At 38.6% G+C, this 16,781-nt stretch overlaps 1 protein-coding gene across 11 annotated transcripts in view; it reads left to right on the top strand.

The window, feature by feature from the left end:
* The window catches only part of ABI1 (abl interactor 1), a 77,599-nt gene that overhangs the window by 42,148 nt on the left and 18,670 nt on the right, over nt 1–16,781 (top strand). For 6 of the 11 annotated variants that reach the window (XM_064635955.1, XM_064635984.1, XM_064635939.1 and 3 more), the window contains exons 3-4: nt 6,758–6,934; nt 16,646–16,660. In XM_064635955.1, the coding sequence (XP_064492025.1) occupies nt 6,758–6,934; nt 16,646–16,660 (192 nt within the window). The remainder of the gene's footprint in view (nt 1–6,757; nt 6,935–16,645; nt 16,661–16,781) is intronic. The other 5 variants (XM_064635969.1, XM_064635992.1, XM_064635976.1 and 2 more) reach the window with 1 other exon arrangement.

Genomic DNA, 16,781 nt, shown 5'->3' with positions numbered 1-16,781 from the left:
TTCAGGTTTTTTATATGCTTCTCTGGTGTTGGTTAACTTAACCAGATGTTTGTGCTGAAGAACTGGGAAGAAAAAATGCTCACCAAACCGCCCAGTTTTGGTCTATAATTGAGTTGGTGCATTCACAATTAGGGTATTCAAACAATTTCTAGTCAATGGAATTGACAGTTCTAATTCCCAGTGCCAGTACAACCTCATACTTGGGAGAAGATCCCCATGGACTAAACGAGTGCGTGCATAGCGATAACAAGGGTGAGCAATGCCAGTTGTGCTGACACTCTGCTCTCTGTGTCTCCTGTGAGGCCAGGCTTGCTTAGTCTCAGACTCTCCTGGATAACAGATGGAAAAAAATTATTTTAGTTCCATAGGTAAATTCTTAAGTTTCTCGAACAGTATCTTGGTGGGGATCATACAGTATATATATACTAGTCATCAAGTCAAATGCTTGAATTACTAGCACTTTAATCATGAGTTAATGAAATGTGTACTTTGTAACATTGTGCAGGTATGTGACTGTATGTGTCATAAACCCACAAACTACTCACTTGCCTGATGTGCTTTATACCTATAATTGATCTTTTCTGTAGAATATTCCTCTTGCAGTTTAAATATGTTGACACTTCCTGTGTTGAATAATACTGATTTTTCTGTTGAATTTTCTTTACAAAATAACAGCATAAAATGGTGCTCTCACTGAAGAAGTTAGCTGTCTGTCTGAGCTCATTAAAGCTGGGGATTTTATTTTTCTTTTTGTAGGTCAAACTGACTTCTTACAAGTGGCCTGTACAGCGTGCCTTGTCCAGGGTCTCTTCAATGCCATTACTCTATTATCCATAACTCATCTATTAGAGTCTTATTAAATACAATTTCTTTGTGGAAGTAGCAGTGGAATAAATCTGTATTTCTAAAACAGAAACAGGCTTATGTTTTTAGTCTCATCAGTTTATTTTCATTTCAGGGAAGCTTATTATATGAACTATAGAGCAAGACAACGAAATCTGTAATTTTGGAGAATGACAATGAGGGTTAATATTAAAGCTGGGTCTAGGAACAGATTGCAAAGATTGAGGGTTTGGGTAATTTTTATTTATTTAAAGGATGCTGAAAGCACCTTAGTGTTTCTTAAATTATCTTTCCTTTGGTTAACACTACTATTTATAGTCTGGGCGTGTGAACTTGTAGAAAATATTTTTGGTGTTAGAATGTGTTTAGCATTCAACTATATGTATTTTACTGCTATTACCACCTAAATCTGAAGCTGCGGCTCATTTTTACAGGTAGTAGAACAGAACTTACTTTTCATATGCAAATGTAAAGTAGTAAGCTTAGAATCCAGACAGTTGTCCCAGAGGCTGAGGTTGGACACTAAACTTCCTCTGCGTCACTGTCTATCCCACATATTCTAGTTTTATTGACAAGATTCACTGTGAAGCCTGTGTCTTTGCCCAGTATTTTGTGTCACATCAGGCACAGTTTTTGCTGAAGTGAGATGCTATATTTGATGGATTGCCAGCCTGATGGGGTATGTCAGATCTACTGTTCCAATGGGCTTGTCTTTGATTAGAGGTTTTAGGGCTCTTTTTTTAATGTCATTCTTTTATAAGTCTGTGGTTTTGTTTGTATAAAGTAATTCTAATATACTGTTAACATTTAGGTGTGTATATAACACTGATTACCCTGCAACCAGGGTTTTACTTACTTGAAATACAAGTTAGTATGTTAGTAACAGACCCAACTCTATATTCAACATGAACTGAAAAATCAAGAAAGGGATACAATGTCAAAATTACAGAAAACTGCTGCCAGTAAAGCTGCCTGGCCTTCCTTGTCTCCTCACTAGAGAAAGTAGTGGCTTAAGGAAGCCTGTAGATTTTGAGCCTACATTTCTTTTTGTCTGAGTGGCTTAGGGATGAATTGAAAAGTTACTGGCTTGTAGCAGTGTGCAGCACAGGACATTTGTTTTAAGGCCCTTCAGGATGTGAAAATAAAAGTTCTTAAAACCATTGCATGAAATGACCTGAAAAGCTGTCAGTAAAAATGGTGGTGTAATTTTAGGATTTTTTTTCTCTTATGTGTTTGGATGTTAGGTTTTTTTAAATGAAGGAAATGTCCTTGAAGTGACTTTGTGCTCTTCCTCAAACTCATGTGGTGATTTGAGTTTTGGGGCTTTTGGAGGTGGGAAGGGAGTGTGTTTCCTAAGTGGGTTTTTTTTTGGTTGTTGGGTTAATTTGTAACTTTCTACACTGTATCTTAGTCTCTCTTTTGGGGAGTTTTGTTTGTCCACTCCTTTTACCTGCTAGCCACCACTTTCACTGTTAAGGACTGGGGAGTTGTTCTCTCCCCTAACCATTACTCCACACTTCCCAAAAGCCTGGCAGCTTTTTCCAGCTCCACCACACAGGTCAGTGTGTGTGCTGTTACAGCTTCATTTGTGAGGAACTGGGGAGGAGCAGAGTAGGAAACTTGGAGTTTTCCTGGACAACACTTCTGGAGTACAAATCTAAAGGGTATTTGCCTGGTGTAAATTTGTGGTATTAGTGTAATGAGTTATCCTGTCCTTCAGGACAGCATGAGGTTGGCATTACCTTGTTAGTGGAATTGATTTGATAGAGATTATTCTTTTTCTTTTATTCCCTGTTCTTTACCAGCTGTGCATCCATTTGGTGAGAGAAGTGGTGGCTGTGTGAGTATCTGGCTCATAAATTTGAGTTGCAGTGTTTCAGGATTAAAAAAGGTTGTAGAACCTTGAATTGGTTTTCTTTTTCCCTTCCCCTCCCTCCTCCCCCATATCCCTAGATGTGTGAGCTGTATTAAAATATTAAAGATATCCTCAAATTAGCTTGGCCAGATGTGCTGCATTCTCTATTTCTTGTAAATTGTTTGTTCTGGGCTTGCACACTCTAGCACATGGGTAGAGTGCTATGTACAGCACAGAATAATAAAAGAATGACTATTTGCTGTATCATTGCTGTGCTCCACTTGGCCTTGATGCTACTTCTGAGGAAGCAAACAGTTAAAATTTAACTCTGCATCATGTTGTTCAACTGGGTTTTTCATATGACTTGAAGAAGAAAGATAGTGGAGGCAGCTAATAATTAACAGTTCCTTCAACCTCCAAGCTTAATTTTGCTTCTGGATTAGCTGGCATAGTCCCTAGCACCCAGTTAAAATGGCAAAGGGGTTTGAGTTAAATTTTGCTTCCCAAAGGAAACATGTTGTGCTTTTCCCTCTTCTCCAAATCAATATAATGCTGGACTTTTTGTCACTGGATTATGTTGCCTAGGAGTGAGAATCCCATCCCAATACCCCTGATTTTAAGTTATGCTACATATTTATGTTTCAGCCCAGGCCAAACATACTTGAAGCTGATCTGACTCTTTGCTAATGCTTATTAACCTGTGCTAACCCAGGCCGGCTTGCCATACTTTGCTCCACTGTCTTTGATGTTTAGAAGTAGGTTTTATGCATGAAATCACAAACCAGCTACTGTTTAGCTGTCTTGTTACCATATCAGAACAAACACTTACTCATAGCTACAGATGTCAAATGTGACCAGAGTTTTTTGAGAATTGTCTGTTTTGGCTGTTACCTGGTATGTGTGGCATGTGTCTCTTGCACATTAACTCATCTGGCTGGATAACTATGCTGTCCTACTAAAAATTGTTTGTGTGTCGAGTATTTCCTCTTTTGGAAGTGAAAAACATTGCCTATGACTAAAGAATAAACTTCCACACGAATGTCAAGCAAATAGATACAAATAAAAATAGAAAAATGAGCAATTGTTGCGTGCTTTGTTTTGCATAATGTTCACATCAGAGTTACTAATATGCAGATCTAAAAAAAAAAAAGTAATTTCTTGAAGTAAGATGCTGTCTAGTAGCTCTGATGGGCAGCCTATTGCTCTGGGCAAAGCATATGCTGTGAGCCTTTTCTTTGCATAGGGGTAAAATCCCGCCATGCTTTTCCGGTGCACCAGATGTGGTGGGAGTTGCAGTCTCGTTTGCTTTGAACAGCAAATTAGTCTCTTGCACAGACATGCCTGAATGCTGTTCAAGGCTTACATATGTGCCCCGTTGCTGGCCCTGTGCTATGACAGAGTCTCCTCTTTGCTCTCTGATAAAGTCAGTCTCCTCTTTGCTTTGTTTACCTTACTGAAATCCATGCAAAGGCTTTACAGATCACTACTTCATTTTGGATAAACTGTCTAATAAAATTAATATATGCTCTTTTCTTGTTCTAAGAGTTTTTTCTGTTAACAACGTGTTGCAGTATTACTTTAGTTTCCAAAACAGATATGGTACAGCATCTTTTCCTGGAATTTCTTACCCTCTGCTGCAGTAACTTACGGAATTTTCATTGGTTTAAGGAGGAAAAATCAGACTTTGTAGACTACCTGCTAGGAGAAGATGCATCTTTTTGTACTGTGAAGGGCTTTGTTTTGTTTCATTTCTCTTTTCTTTTGCTATGAACGTTAAGAGAATGCTTAGTATAAAGATGCATTTTTGTCCATCCACTGAACAAAAAATGAATTTATTGGTAATAACAGATTTGTTTTGTGAGAATGAAGTGGAAACATGATTTATTTCAAGGGACATAGCAGTATTTTAAAATATCCGATTTTGAAACATTGTAGTGTGTTTCTTAGATTGGTGTTCTCAGCCTCCTGTATTGCTGTGTTGTTCATTGGCTCTAAGGTTGGTTCTTTTTCTCACCTATGCAGTGCTCATGTATTAGAAAATATGAAGAGTTGCTTATTATTAAAGAGTTTTAAAAGGTAGTTTGAGATCTGCTGTTATTGAACAGAAAGGCTCCGGTTGTATGGAGAAATTGGAAGAGAGATGATCCAAGAACATGTAGCACAACACTCATAATCCTTTTCAGCAAGATCAAGAAACAAACTAAAGGCAGAACTAACATGTATGTTTTACCCTCTAAAAGGAAAAGAACAAATAATAGCTGGATTTGAAAAAATGAGTAGTCTTATTCTTTAGTCCTCATGCTATCATCTGTGAAATTGGCCATCAGAGCAAATGTGGCTGCAGTGGGTGATATCTGATACTGATGTAGTGGTAAATTCTTGATATATAGGATTGTCTCTTGAAAAGGTATTTTTTAAATTCCTGACTTGGGGATTCTTCAGAGCATGAGCATTTAGAACAATAAAGCTTTCTCTAAAGTTTTATTGGAATATTTAATTAATTTATTTCAAGTAAGCTAATGCAGACATACATTTTTAATGTCCTGCATTGCTCTGGAAAATCACAACTCTTAACTTCTGTTAAGATTCTCTGTGCTTCCAAAGTAAAAGAACCTTTTACAATGTTACAAGTAGTCTGTTATTTAGCTCTAAGCTGTGAAAACAAGCTTGCTTGGTATTCCTGCTTTAGGTGCTTCTCCACTTGTGTTCCCACTTATAATCTGCAATGGTATCTAACAAACCTATTAAGGAGGGGTTTATGTCTTTCTGTAGTCAGGAGAATTTAAAATTACTTCAGCATGTGTACCAGTTACTGAAAAAAGCAGTTCTGCTGAAGACATTTCACAGTGAGCACTGAATGCTGGCTTTCCTAGAAATGGTTATCTCCTGGATACTGACCTTGTTTTTTTTCATCTTGCCTCATACAGAAGTAGAGTGAAAACTAATTCTGTGCTTCATCTTTGACTCTGCTTCACTAAACAAAACTTTGCACATCACAACATTCATTTTAGATAAGACTATTTCTAGAGACATACCTAAACAAATACTGATGGACAAGGATTTTTCCTTCTTTCTGAACCTTCACTCTTTTTTTTTTCTCCTATGACAGTCTCTCTAGGAGGAATTGATACTTACAGACTAAGAATTAGTTTCTTTAGTGGAAAAAGTGGTGGCTTGATAGGTTTTGCTCCAAGTGGTGGTTTTTGTCAGACACCATCTCCTGCAATGAGATCCTGAAGTTCTAGTAGGTACTTAAACCAGTAAATTCAATCCCTGAAGCTTGAAATAGGCTTTCTAGAGGTGGGAGTTCCTGTGACATCTGATGCTTGATTTGCACTTGTTCTTCTTCAGCTAGGGTTTAAGCAGTGGTTATATTGCATGTAGAAAAGTGTCTGTTATGTGAAGCTTAGTTTGATTTTTCACGGACTGCTGGACTGGCTTTTCTTTGTCTCTTTAGGTATTTTTCTAATAAAATTATGGTACTCAGCATATTTTATATTCCTTTACTTGCATCTTTAAGGCTTTGTTTTATTCTTTTTAGTAAAGCTGCTATGAACACTATGATTGAAACTAGCCTCAGTGCTGAAATTAGTCCTTCTCCGTGCAGACTCTTACTCTGACATGCACTGATGGCTTTGCTGAAAGAAATTACTGCACAGACTTCCCTAGCTTAGTCCCCCTCTGGGCTGTGGGCAAATTGCTTAGCTTGTCTGTCCTGGTTTCCCAGCTGTGGAGTCGGAATAATTTATTACTAGTGCCAGTCATAAGAACACTGAGGGTTAATCTGCAAGGACTGTATCTGCATAGTGTCTTTAGAGTGTCAAACCAGTAATGTATAATTGTAATTTTATTATTAATATTGGTTATTTCATTAAGGTGTAATTTTCTAACAACATTTGTGTAGATTAAACTCATTTCATCAATAAACTGGCATCCTTCCAGCCACATTAACTTAGTTCAGACTCTTCATCTAACAGTGAAGCCTAAACATGTAGCTAGCTCTATCAAAAAAACCAGCAAATGCCTAAAGAAACCCATACTTTCTTGTTTTCAATCTAGACTGTGGACATCCATAAAGAAAAGGTCGCTCGCAGAGAGATAGGCATTTTGACGACCAATAAGAACACATCAAGAACTCACAAAATTATAGCACCAGCGAACATGGAACGTCCTGTAAGGTATATTCGAAAACCTATAGACTACACGGTGCTGGATGATGTTGGCCATGGCGTAAAGGTAAGAATACCCGGATACCTGAGGGCTCCAAGTAACACAGACCAGGAGATAGGGTCAGGGCAGAATGCTACTGATATTAAAATGATTAGTTCCTTTATGATAGGAAGGATTATGGGTTTGATATGCTCCCACATACAAACATTACAATAACAAAATGGATTGTTTTACAGTGAGGGTTTTTTGAGCAATGTTTGCCATAACCTTGTGACTGTCAGGGGTAGTCATACTGTCAGGAAATAATGGCTCATAATCTTAGGCTAATGACTTGTCAAAAAAAACCACGACTGACTTTTAGGATTGCTCCTTCCTCCTTTTGATTAAATTGTCTCTGCCACTCCCTTTACTTCTTTAGTTATTGAGAAAAATTAAGTCCTTTCCTATGGGGAAACTAGCTGGGGGGTGGGGTGTTTTGGAGGGTGGACAGGAGAAAGGGGGTCAACTAGTTTGCATTTAAATCTCAGTGATTTTTGATGTCTCACTCCCATGCTTTTGGGACAGCCTTGTTTTCCTTTTCTCTAAATAAAAGCCTTCATAAATTTATGTCTACCTCCCTTGAAGTGGTCATAATTGAAGTGAATTAGTATAACACCATTTGCTCCCTGGACATCTTTTTGTAATAATATACCTTTGTATCCCTCTAGAGCAGGCCTTCCAGGTATATTCAGTTTGCAATAATCTTCCTTTGGATGGCATTTATTCAACACCCCAGTATCCTCTAAAGCTTGATGTGCTCTGGTCAGTCACTTGTGCAGCTACATCAGCCTGTCGTGTGCCCTTTGAATGGCTGAGCTCTTGAGGAGCAGATCTTTCACAATTACTTGACACAAAAGAGTACCAGTGTCCCTCCTGCTTTGTAGTAACCCTCCCAGTGGCCAGAGGACTCTAATTCCAACACAAGTTGAAAAGCAGTTCTATACCCTGACAGCTCTAGCCTATGAATTAATGTAGTGACTTTAGACTACCTGATCTTTTTCTTTTGTTTGTAACTAAACCTGTATTAAACCTGGTTTTTTACACTAATAATTGAAGCCAGACTGGATGAAAAACAGTCTTGTGTAGAAGTCTGAAAGACGTGGTCTGAATTTCTATAAAATAGAAACACTGGAGTCAGAGAAATTGGTGATTTTTCAGTACAGTCTGCATTTGAGCACTCTATGAATAGAGAACACAGGAATTCAGTGTCAGGTTATTGGTTTCTGCATTTAAGTGCTCCAGGGATCAAGTGCTGTAGAAGACTTTTAAAAAGTAGAATAATTACTGTTAGTCTCTGAAACTGATGCTTTGCTGAACTACTTGCATTGTGCAGGCTCAAAACAGGTGGTTTGATCCACGAAGGCTGAAGTTGTTAAGGCGTAGCAGTTGCATTTTCCAATATGGCTATTTGCTTTTGGGAATGCCAGTGTCTTTATTCACGTGACCCTCTTTGTTTAGGGGGTGGAAATAAAGTGCTGTTTACCTATTTCTAGGCAGCTCTTATACTATTTTTCTGGTAACGGGTTTTTTTAAATGTTAGTGGTTTATTCTATATTAAAAACTTGGTCTTTTCAGAGGTAAAAAAAAGCTTCTACTAGTAACCAAATTTACCAACTCGTTAGAAGTCAGCTGCAAATTATATCTTGCTATTGTTTCTTCATTGAGTGGTTTGCCTAAGTTATTTTTACAACTGTGGAAGGCATGAAACAGTTGGTATTTTCTATGTAGACTCGTTACACAAATGAAATAAGCTGCCAACCAGACCTCAGGTATATAGTTCAAGGTGGCTGTCATGCATTTGACACCTTCATTAGTGTTGACATTCACTGGACACACTGCTGGACACACTCATTATGTCATTAAGTAATGATATAATTAAATGTTTTAGCCATCATATTAATTGGGTTCCAAGAGTGACACAGATCAAAGCTCTGAAGGAAGTAGCTTACTTTGTCTGCAAACCTAGATGTAGCTGGTGCTGTTATAAGAAAATCAAACCAAAACAACTTCAGAAACCAGATCAGGTCCTGTTGGAAGTCAGCACAAATAACAGATGATGCTGAGAACCTGAGTTGCCACTTGGACATACAAATCGGGGGAAGCATATTGAATTACAAACTTTATCTTGTCCAGAATGGTCTTAGAAGATGCTTTAGGTTCTGTTAAGTGTTATTTTCTTGATCAAAACCTTCACCCTAAGTTGGACAGCAACATGTCCAACAAGGCCTTATAAACCATGTTTTTCCAGAGGAAAAGAAGTTTGAGTTTTGCCTAGAATAATTGTCAGTTTGGCTAACTTGTGGGTCCTTAAATGTCTTCTGCTGTAGCCACTATCAGTAAAATAAAGTACAACACATACATTGGCATTTAAGTATTAAATAAAATTTATGTAACACTTTGAAATCTGCAGATGACAATATTGCTGTTAGTGGGACTCTGTTGTGTTCTGGTGCAGGCTTTGATAAAGAAACAGAAAGGAAACAGAAAGGAAGAGAAATCAAAAATACAGACTGGATTATACCCTGTTTCTGCTTTTATTCATTTCATTAAATATTGATACTAAGAAAAACGTTATTTAAATATGCAGTATATTTTTCATGGTGATCCTGAATTATTTTTTATAAAAAGTGTACATAAAAATAATGTCTCTCAGAGTTAAAAAAACAGAAAAGTGTAATTTTCAGGGTAAATGCTGTCTTCGCCATACATTTTCCATCTGAGCAAATGCAGGAACACCTCCTATATATACTCACAGCTCATTTTCTTTGTCTCTGCTTCTTATGGCTGTGTAGAAGGGATGCAAAAGCAGGTGCCTGCACTTGGGGCAGGAAGAACAGCTCTACCTGCTTCCTTCTGTCTCACATAACATGCAGCAATTTTTGTGGGGGCAGGTGAGGGTGGAGATGGCAGTGATGTAAGCAGCTGCTCTCTATAGCAGGTTTCCTCACTGATGGGAGACATTTCCTCGGAAGGCAGTGCTTTTTCCTCCCCCAGCAGCTTCTTGGTTGAAAAGCTTTTGTAGAGCACCCTAGGATGACAGAGTTGCAGGGACAGTTATAGACAATGTCTCCAAAAGCAGGAAAGTTGCTGTTTTTTATATATGTCCCTATAAAGCCGAGGCTAGCATCAGTCAAAATTAGGAGGGCTTTTAAAGTTGATTTGCTAGCAAGAAGGCTTTGCCTTGCAACACAGTTTTGTGAGGATGGCTCCGAGAAACACACAGGCAGGCATTTCTGCTGGTCTGTTAAATAGTTGCTCAGCTGTCACCCTCTGGGCATAGGGGAGTGTAGCTGAAGTTGTTCTTGGTAAACAAGAGCAACTGTCGTGATATGAGTGTCTACCTTCCTGTGTGGAGCTTGGTTTAAAATTATTAGGCAGAGGCTACTTTAACATTTCCTTCCTCTTTTTCTCCTTTTTTTGTGAAAGGAAAGAAAAAATATACTGTGCCAGCAAATAAATAAGTCAAACACAATTACTCATACAGAAAATCCTTAGTTTAAGAGTGGGGAGAAGAAGGAGGAAGCTTGGAAGCTGTCTTAAAAGCCCTAGAATTTGCCCTTAAAAACCAAATTCAGAGTGGCCTTTGAATTTATTATAATCTCTTTCGATTAGGAGGCAAGTGGAATTGCAGCAATTTGTAAAATGGCAGCTAAGTAGGAAATTGAAATGATGCCTTATGGTACAGGCAGATAAAATGTTGAATACATGCCTAATTGAAATGCCTAATAGCTGTAATGGGATCAAGTTCATTTTATGGAACTAATAGTTCTTCAAAACCAAACTTAAATTGTATGTGAAGATTATTGCTTTTCAGCTTTATTTAAAAAAAAATAATAATTTTGTCACCATAAAAAAAATTTGCATTTCAGCACATTAAAACTATAAGAAGATTTTGAGCCCAGGAAGTCAAACAGGAGTTAAGCATTCAGAAATCTTTCTCAAGCAAATAGAAGTTGGAAGGACTCCCTTAAAGTAGGGATTGGGCCAGGACTTAGCAAACACCAAGCTTAGAGAAGGGTGTCTTGCTCTCACCCACCCTCCTCAGCCTGTCCTACTCGCCTGCAGTCCTCATGCTTTCATCTGTGTCAGTGCAAAAGAAACATGCAGATGAGATGCTGATGTGAGGGTGGAAGGCTACCTAATCGTGCCTACTTACCCTTTAGGGTAACACTGTTTATGTGTTAGCCACTGGAGTATTAACTTTTAAATAATTCACTGTAATAAAACCAAAGTGAGATAGGGATCCTGAACCTGAGCCGCTGCTGCCTTTGTCCCCTTACCAGCCTCTATCAGACATTCACGCTTCAAAGGATGTCATGTTGCCAATTTCATTAATGTCACATCATCCCTCTGGGGTCACGGCCAAACAGTAAATACTGCTGTAGGGTAAAGAACGCTTCTCTGGGGGAAATAGTGACTTCCTGTTGCCAACTCTAATGACTCTGTTGTGAGTGTTAACACTGCGTGCTTTCCGTAGGGCACTTGCTACTAGAAATCAGAAGCATGCCTAGTGTCATCTGATACAATGTAGGTTTCAAGCCTTTCAGCTTGCAAAGAAAACTCAAAACTTTGAGGTCTCTTTATTTTCTAATTTTGAAAATACTTTTTTTTGCGTTAACCTTTTTTATTGTAGTTAGATGCAAAGCTACCAACTCAATTGAAAAAGCTTGAAGTCTTTAAAGGCAGGAATCTTGGTATCTTTGTCTGAACAAGACTACTGAGTGCTGAGGGAACAATATAAGGTTTGTCTATCGTCCATGAGCAGGTTTTCGTATGTTAATAGAAGTTTAAAATGTAAAAAACATTGTAAGGTCACATTTGACGTGAAAATTTTTACCTTTTAGCTGGAAACAAACAAAAATAAAGGAGAGAAGCAATACTGACAAGCTACATCTGTTTGCTGTAACAGAAAGCTAATTATTATGTTGCAGATAATACAGGGAGAGGTTATAGTTAAAAGATAAAGGTAAAATTTCACTGAAGAGAGACTTACCTACATATGTTCAATTTTGAAAGAAATATTGATTTGAACCCTAAATTTTCTCCAAAAAATCTGCTTTAGCATGGACTATAAGGAGATAAAGAACAAAAAAAGCTTCTGACACATTCTGGTAAGAAAATTGAGACACAGGAATCATGTCGTGAAAACTGCACAAAACTAGTGGCAGAAGTGTGTTACCCTGGGTGTCTGACACCCACATACAGCCTGCCTGCTGAAAGGCATCTTTGATTATATATTCTCCATATCTTGATTTCTGTAAGGAAACCATATTCTAGACTTGGGGTTTTACTCTTTCTTTTCCTCAGCCATCCCATACCTTCATATACAAGCACCTTTCCAGCTGCTGCTTTTCTTGCTGTGTCACCTTGTGGTATTCCAAAACTCCTCCACTGGTGAGGCAGGAGGCAATCTTGAGCAAAATTGCCAAGCTGCACACATATAATAGCACTTCAAAAGGTTTACTGGCCAGCTATCTTTCTGTAGGGACTGTCTTCCTTGACTAATAAAGGAAATACCTTTTTTAAGTAAAAGGGGAGGTTGACTAAAGAGTCAAGAGCAATCATAGTTTTTTTTTTTTTCTATTGCAGTTGATGACTGTGATTACTGATCAAAGGTTGACTGATCTTAGGCCAATTATTGCTTTTGCAGACCATAAATATTAAAGTTACAAGTATATTACTTGTAACTTACTATTAATGGAGATACTTACTATTAATGGAGATCAGAGTGGCACACTTTGTAAACTTTTGTTTCCATTGATCAGCACTTATATTGCATGATCTTTAATGATGACTTTCAGTGATTCTAAATATGGCAGGATATAGAGAAATTGGCTCTTTAAATTCAGGAGCTGGAGAAATAGTGAGCGACAAGGGGAAGTACAAGCAGCCTGCACAGAGATTTGAAGTTCCTGCAATCTGAAATTGGAGAGTTCATAGCTGACATGTGCAGGAGAAACTTGCTGGACATCATTGTGATAAGAATTTTGCTTCTGTGTGCAAGTGGCCTTTTGTATGCTTATAAATACAGTTGCTCACATTAATGAGTTGTGTGCAACATCCCTACCCCTAGGTTTCCAAGCACAGTTTGTAGCTCAAATGATAGCTTTATAGTTCCCTGAATCATGACTAATGTTCCCCCACAACTTGTTACTTCGCATGAAAACTATTAAAAACAGTTAAATGGCTCCTCCTTAGGCCAGCCATTGGAGTCCCTCAATGTTCTGGACATCCTTTAGCTACCAGCAGGTACTTCTGATTGCCTCACACCCTATCCATTCATGCAATTCTTGGTCTTGTTCCCTTTGCCCTCAGTTACAGCAACCTGCAGTACTGCCTTTATTTGCAGGTGTTTTTGTACTGTTTAGGCTACCAGAACTGAGTATGCTGGAATTGCCAAAATAGTTGCCTTAAGCAAGTAAGCCTCCTGGTATGAGCAATCATTTCTTGTCCTTCCAAACCCACAGCTAAAATTCTTCAGTCCAGGTGTTCTAAATTCCTGGCATCAGTTATGGGAGCAGCCTCACTTTTGGCTTTGATAAATGCCTTGCATGGCTGTTGCAAACACCTGTTTTGCCCATTGCATTACTGCTTTCCAGTCCACTGTTGGCTCTCAGTCTTTGGTCAACCTGCTCTTCCATGCTATTGAAACCCTGCAGATGTGTCACTGCCCTAGCTGTCATATTTTGGAAATGCAAAAAGGTTGACTCCTATTTTTTGAACCTGAGACTGTGGTTTCTTAGTTTTGTGACAACCCTTAAAGCTTTATCCAGGACTGCCACATGCCTTTTGGGTTTTCCCTGAAAAGGCAAAATTGTTCTGCTTGCTTCTTTAAAACATCTCTCTGTTATGATGGTTGCAAGAAAGCCCAACCAGTACTGCTGCTTACCCTGCTGTCTTGTTTCTGGGAACATCCTGTTCTATCTAGATGTCTGCCTCAGCATCACAAGCATTCCCAGCAAACCTACACGCTGTGTTTTTGTTCTAATCTGTATGTCATCCTGGATGCCGGTATCTGGCTGACAACTGTCTCCTGTGTGTACAGCACTACAAGTAGCAGGAGAAGCGACTCGTGCTCCTCATGGCTTCTGCAGGAGTTCTCAGTGATGCTTTTTATTTGACTGAGCCATTTTCCTTTTGCATCTCCCATCTCTTATTTTATACCCTCTTAGAACAGTCTCTTCCCTCTTCAAGCTGTGAACCTTATGCATGCTGCTGCTTCTCTTCATGCCCTGCATTTCCTTCCTTCCTGGCTCTGACCTTCTCGGTACTAATCAGGCAAGTTGGTGATGGTCATGTTCTGCCAACTGGCTAGCTGGCCTAGAGGCATTTGTAGAGAGATGCTTGAATGTACATTAAACATGTTGCCCACTTTTCCTTTTGGTTTTCTGCTATCTTTTTTTCACCTTTTCCTTAAAATCATGGTGAGTCTAGACTCTGCTGCATAAACTGTTCCCAATTCCAAGCAGTTTTCTTTACTTGCTTAGAAAGCATTACATTTTGTTTTCAGACCAAGAAATGCAGCAATGTTAACCTCATAAGCTCAGCCAATAAATTAAAAAAAAAAGTCTCCTCCTAATTAATTAGCTTGTTAACCATGATTAAATAGCCATATGGTTCATCTCGCTTTGATTCATTTGCTTTCCTCCCTTACTTAGGTCTTTTGGATCAGGAGTTCCTCTCCCATGTGAATCCCAGTTCTTGTTTATATTGACAGCAACAGAGAGGATCTTTTTACTTATAGAAAGCAGTATGACAACAGTTTCTAATTCTTCTGCACAGTCAAGTGTGTATCTGTATATTGTTTAACTCATAGCAAAAGAGATGACGCTCACCTGATGTAGTGCTAGAGACAGAAATAAAGGTTAAGTGCTGTTGGACTTGAGATAAATGTTTAGTGTGTTAAACAGTACTTAGCAGTAGAAAGGCTTGAAATAAGATGAAGATAACTGAATCATTGCTAGATGTTGATACTCATATTGTCACTGCAGCGGAGGCAGAATGTAACAGGGATTAAAAAGGGGGTGGAGATACTCACCATAAATGCTGAGTGACACTGCATAAGCAAAGGAGAGAAAGGAAGCATTTTAGGTTTATATCTTTGAGGCAGGCAAATTTAGTAGTAGAGGCTGGATAAGAAACCATGCCACCCTTCCTTTTAAGCCTTTAAAAAGTTTCTAGCTATGGCTGCTGGTGAGAGACAGGACCAAGAGTTTTTCTCTTTTTGGTCTCCTTTAACAAATTCCTTGTATTATGCCATTGCCCCTGGCAACTGGTGAAGTAAGGGGAAGAGTCACATATTCCTGTGAGAGGAGAAAGCAAATTTCAGTGCTAAAGGCCTGTTTTAAAAATATAATACCTTGGAGACTACTCTGGCATCTTGGAAACTGAGCCTTCATGTTTATCCATGAAATAAGTATGTGGGGACAGAAGTGGTTTAAGTACCTGCCACTCTGGTGATGAACCTCTGCCCTGACTGGGAGTAAATGGGTTGACCTTAAAATTTACTTACCAGAGCTAAACTTTTTCATTTGAATTTTGGAACAGGTTTTGTGTTTCTGTTCTACAGTATGAATAACTTTAGGGCAGTGGCTTTCAACCTCTTTTGATTTGTAAACACCAGCTGTTTTTCAGTGGTTTTGCAGACCCTGTTGGTAATCTCAAATGCACATTGCTGTATAGCATGTTTTATTTACTTTTTTTACTGAGTTCATGGATGCCTTTAAACTGATCTGTGTTTCTTGGAGGAGGAAGAGAAAGTGCAAACCACAGTTTTAAATGCTGTGCCTTAGGAGGCTTCTTCTGGAAGTGACAGTTTATTTCCAAACAACCTAAAAAGAAAGCATGAGGATTGTTTTGGGTGTTTGTGTTTGCTTCCCCCCCTCCCCAAATTGATGAAACCAATCTTTTTCCCATTCAAAAACATGAATGTCTATCCCTGCATCCCATTCCTCCACCCCCCAGGTCCCCCCGCCGAAAAAAATCAGAGAATTTGACTTGAATTTATTTAGAATTTTACATGCTTTCGTCATGAGGTGAAGTTTTTATATTTTTTTCCTCTGCAATCACAAAGGCTGTTAAAATGATACAGTGGAGTCACATAATGACTTGATTCTAAGAGCTAGAATTTCAGAATAACAATCATTAGAGCTGTGCCAACACAGTTTTGAGCAGCCGGTGTTGTGCTGGCTTGAATCAGATTTCAGTCAATAAACCAGAGGTGAAAGGTGCTGCTGCTCATCCTGTTTGAAAATTCCCTTTTCTTTATTTGCCATTCAATGCAGCAGCTAGGATTTCTTCAAAACACGTGAAGGTTAAGTGTCAGAATAACAGGCACGTTTCTTCTGCACATATAGCTGAAACTGTGGTTCTGTGAATGAATTCTTAAATGCATGTTGCCATTGAAATAGCATTCATTTGGATTTGTACTTGAATGGTCAGCAAAGCGCTTTCCACACCTTTACTGCCCATGAGGAGCCTGGCAAACATATCTGGCAAAGCTTAGCTGAACTTAATTTTGACACAAGTGCTTTTCCTCTGGTCACTTTGTCAGACACAGAACTTTCAATGACTGAGACAGTAAAATCTCTATTAGTGTACTGGGATGAGCTAATTATCAGTAGACACAAATGATTTTTTAAAAAATGTGATTATCTGTAGTTTAAGCTGTCCTGTCAGTTGTGATGGATCTGCCATTAATTTCTACCTTTTTCCCCCCCTTTTCTTGCCAACGTTAAGTGGCTAAAAGCCAAGGTAAGAAGTATTATTTCTCCTTTGACCCACAGTGCCTCATGTGACTGATAGTAGAGGCTGCAGAGCCATTAAAACTGAAAACTAGCGCTCTCTTACACTCTCCTCTGCTTTCCATAGGATA

This window comes from Pseudopipra pipra, chromosome 1 (genome assembly GCF_036250125.1).
Source record: "Pseudopipra pipra isolate bDixPip1 chromosome 1, bDixPip1.hap1, whole genome shotgun sequence".
Taxonomy (NCBI): Eukaryota; Metazoa; Chordata; class Aves; order Passeriformes; family Pipridae; genus Pseudopipra; species Pseudopipra pipra.
This window is presented reverse-complemented; position numbering and strand designations above follow the sequence as displayed.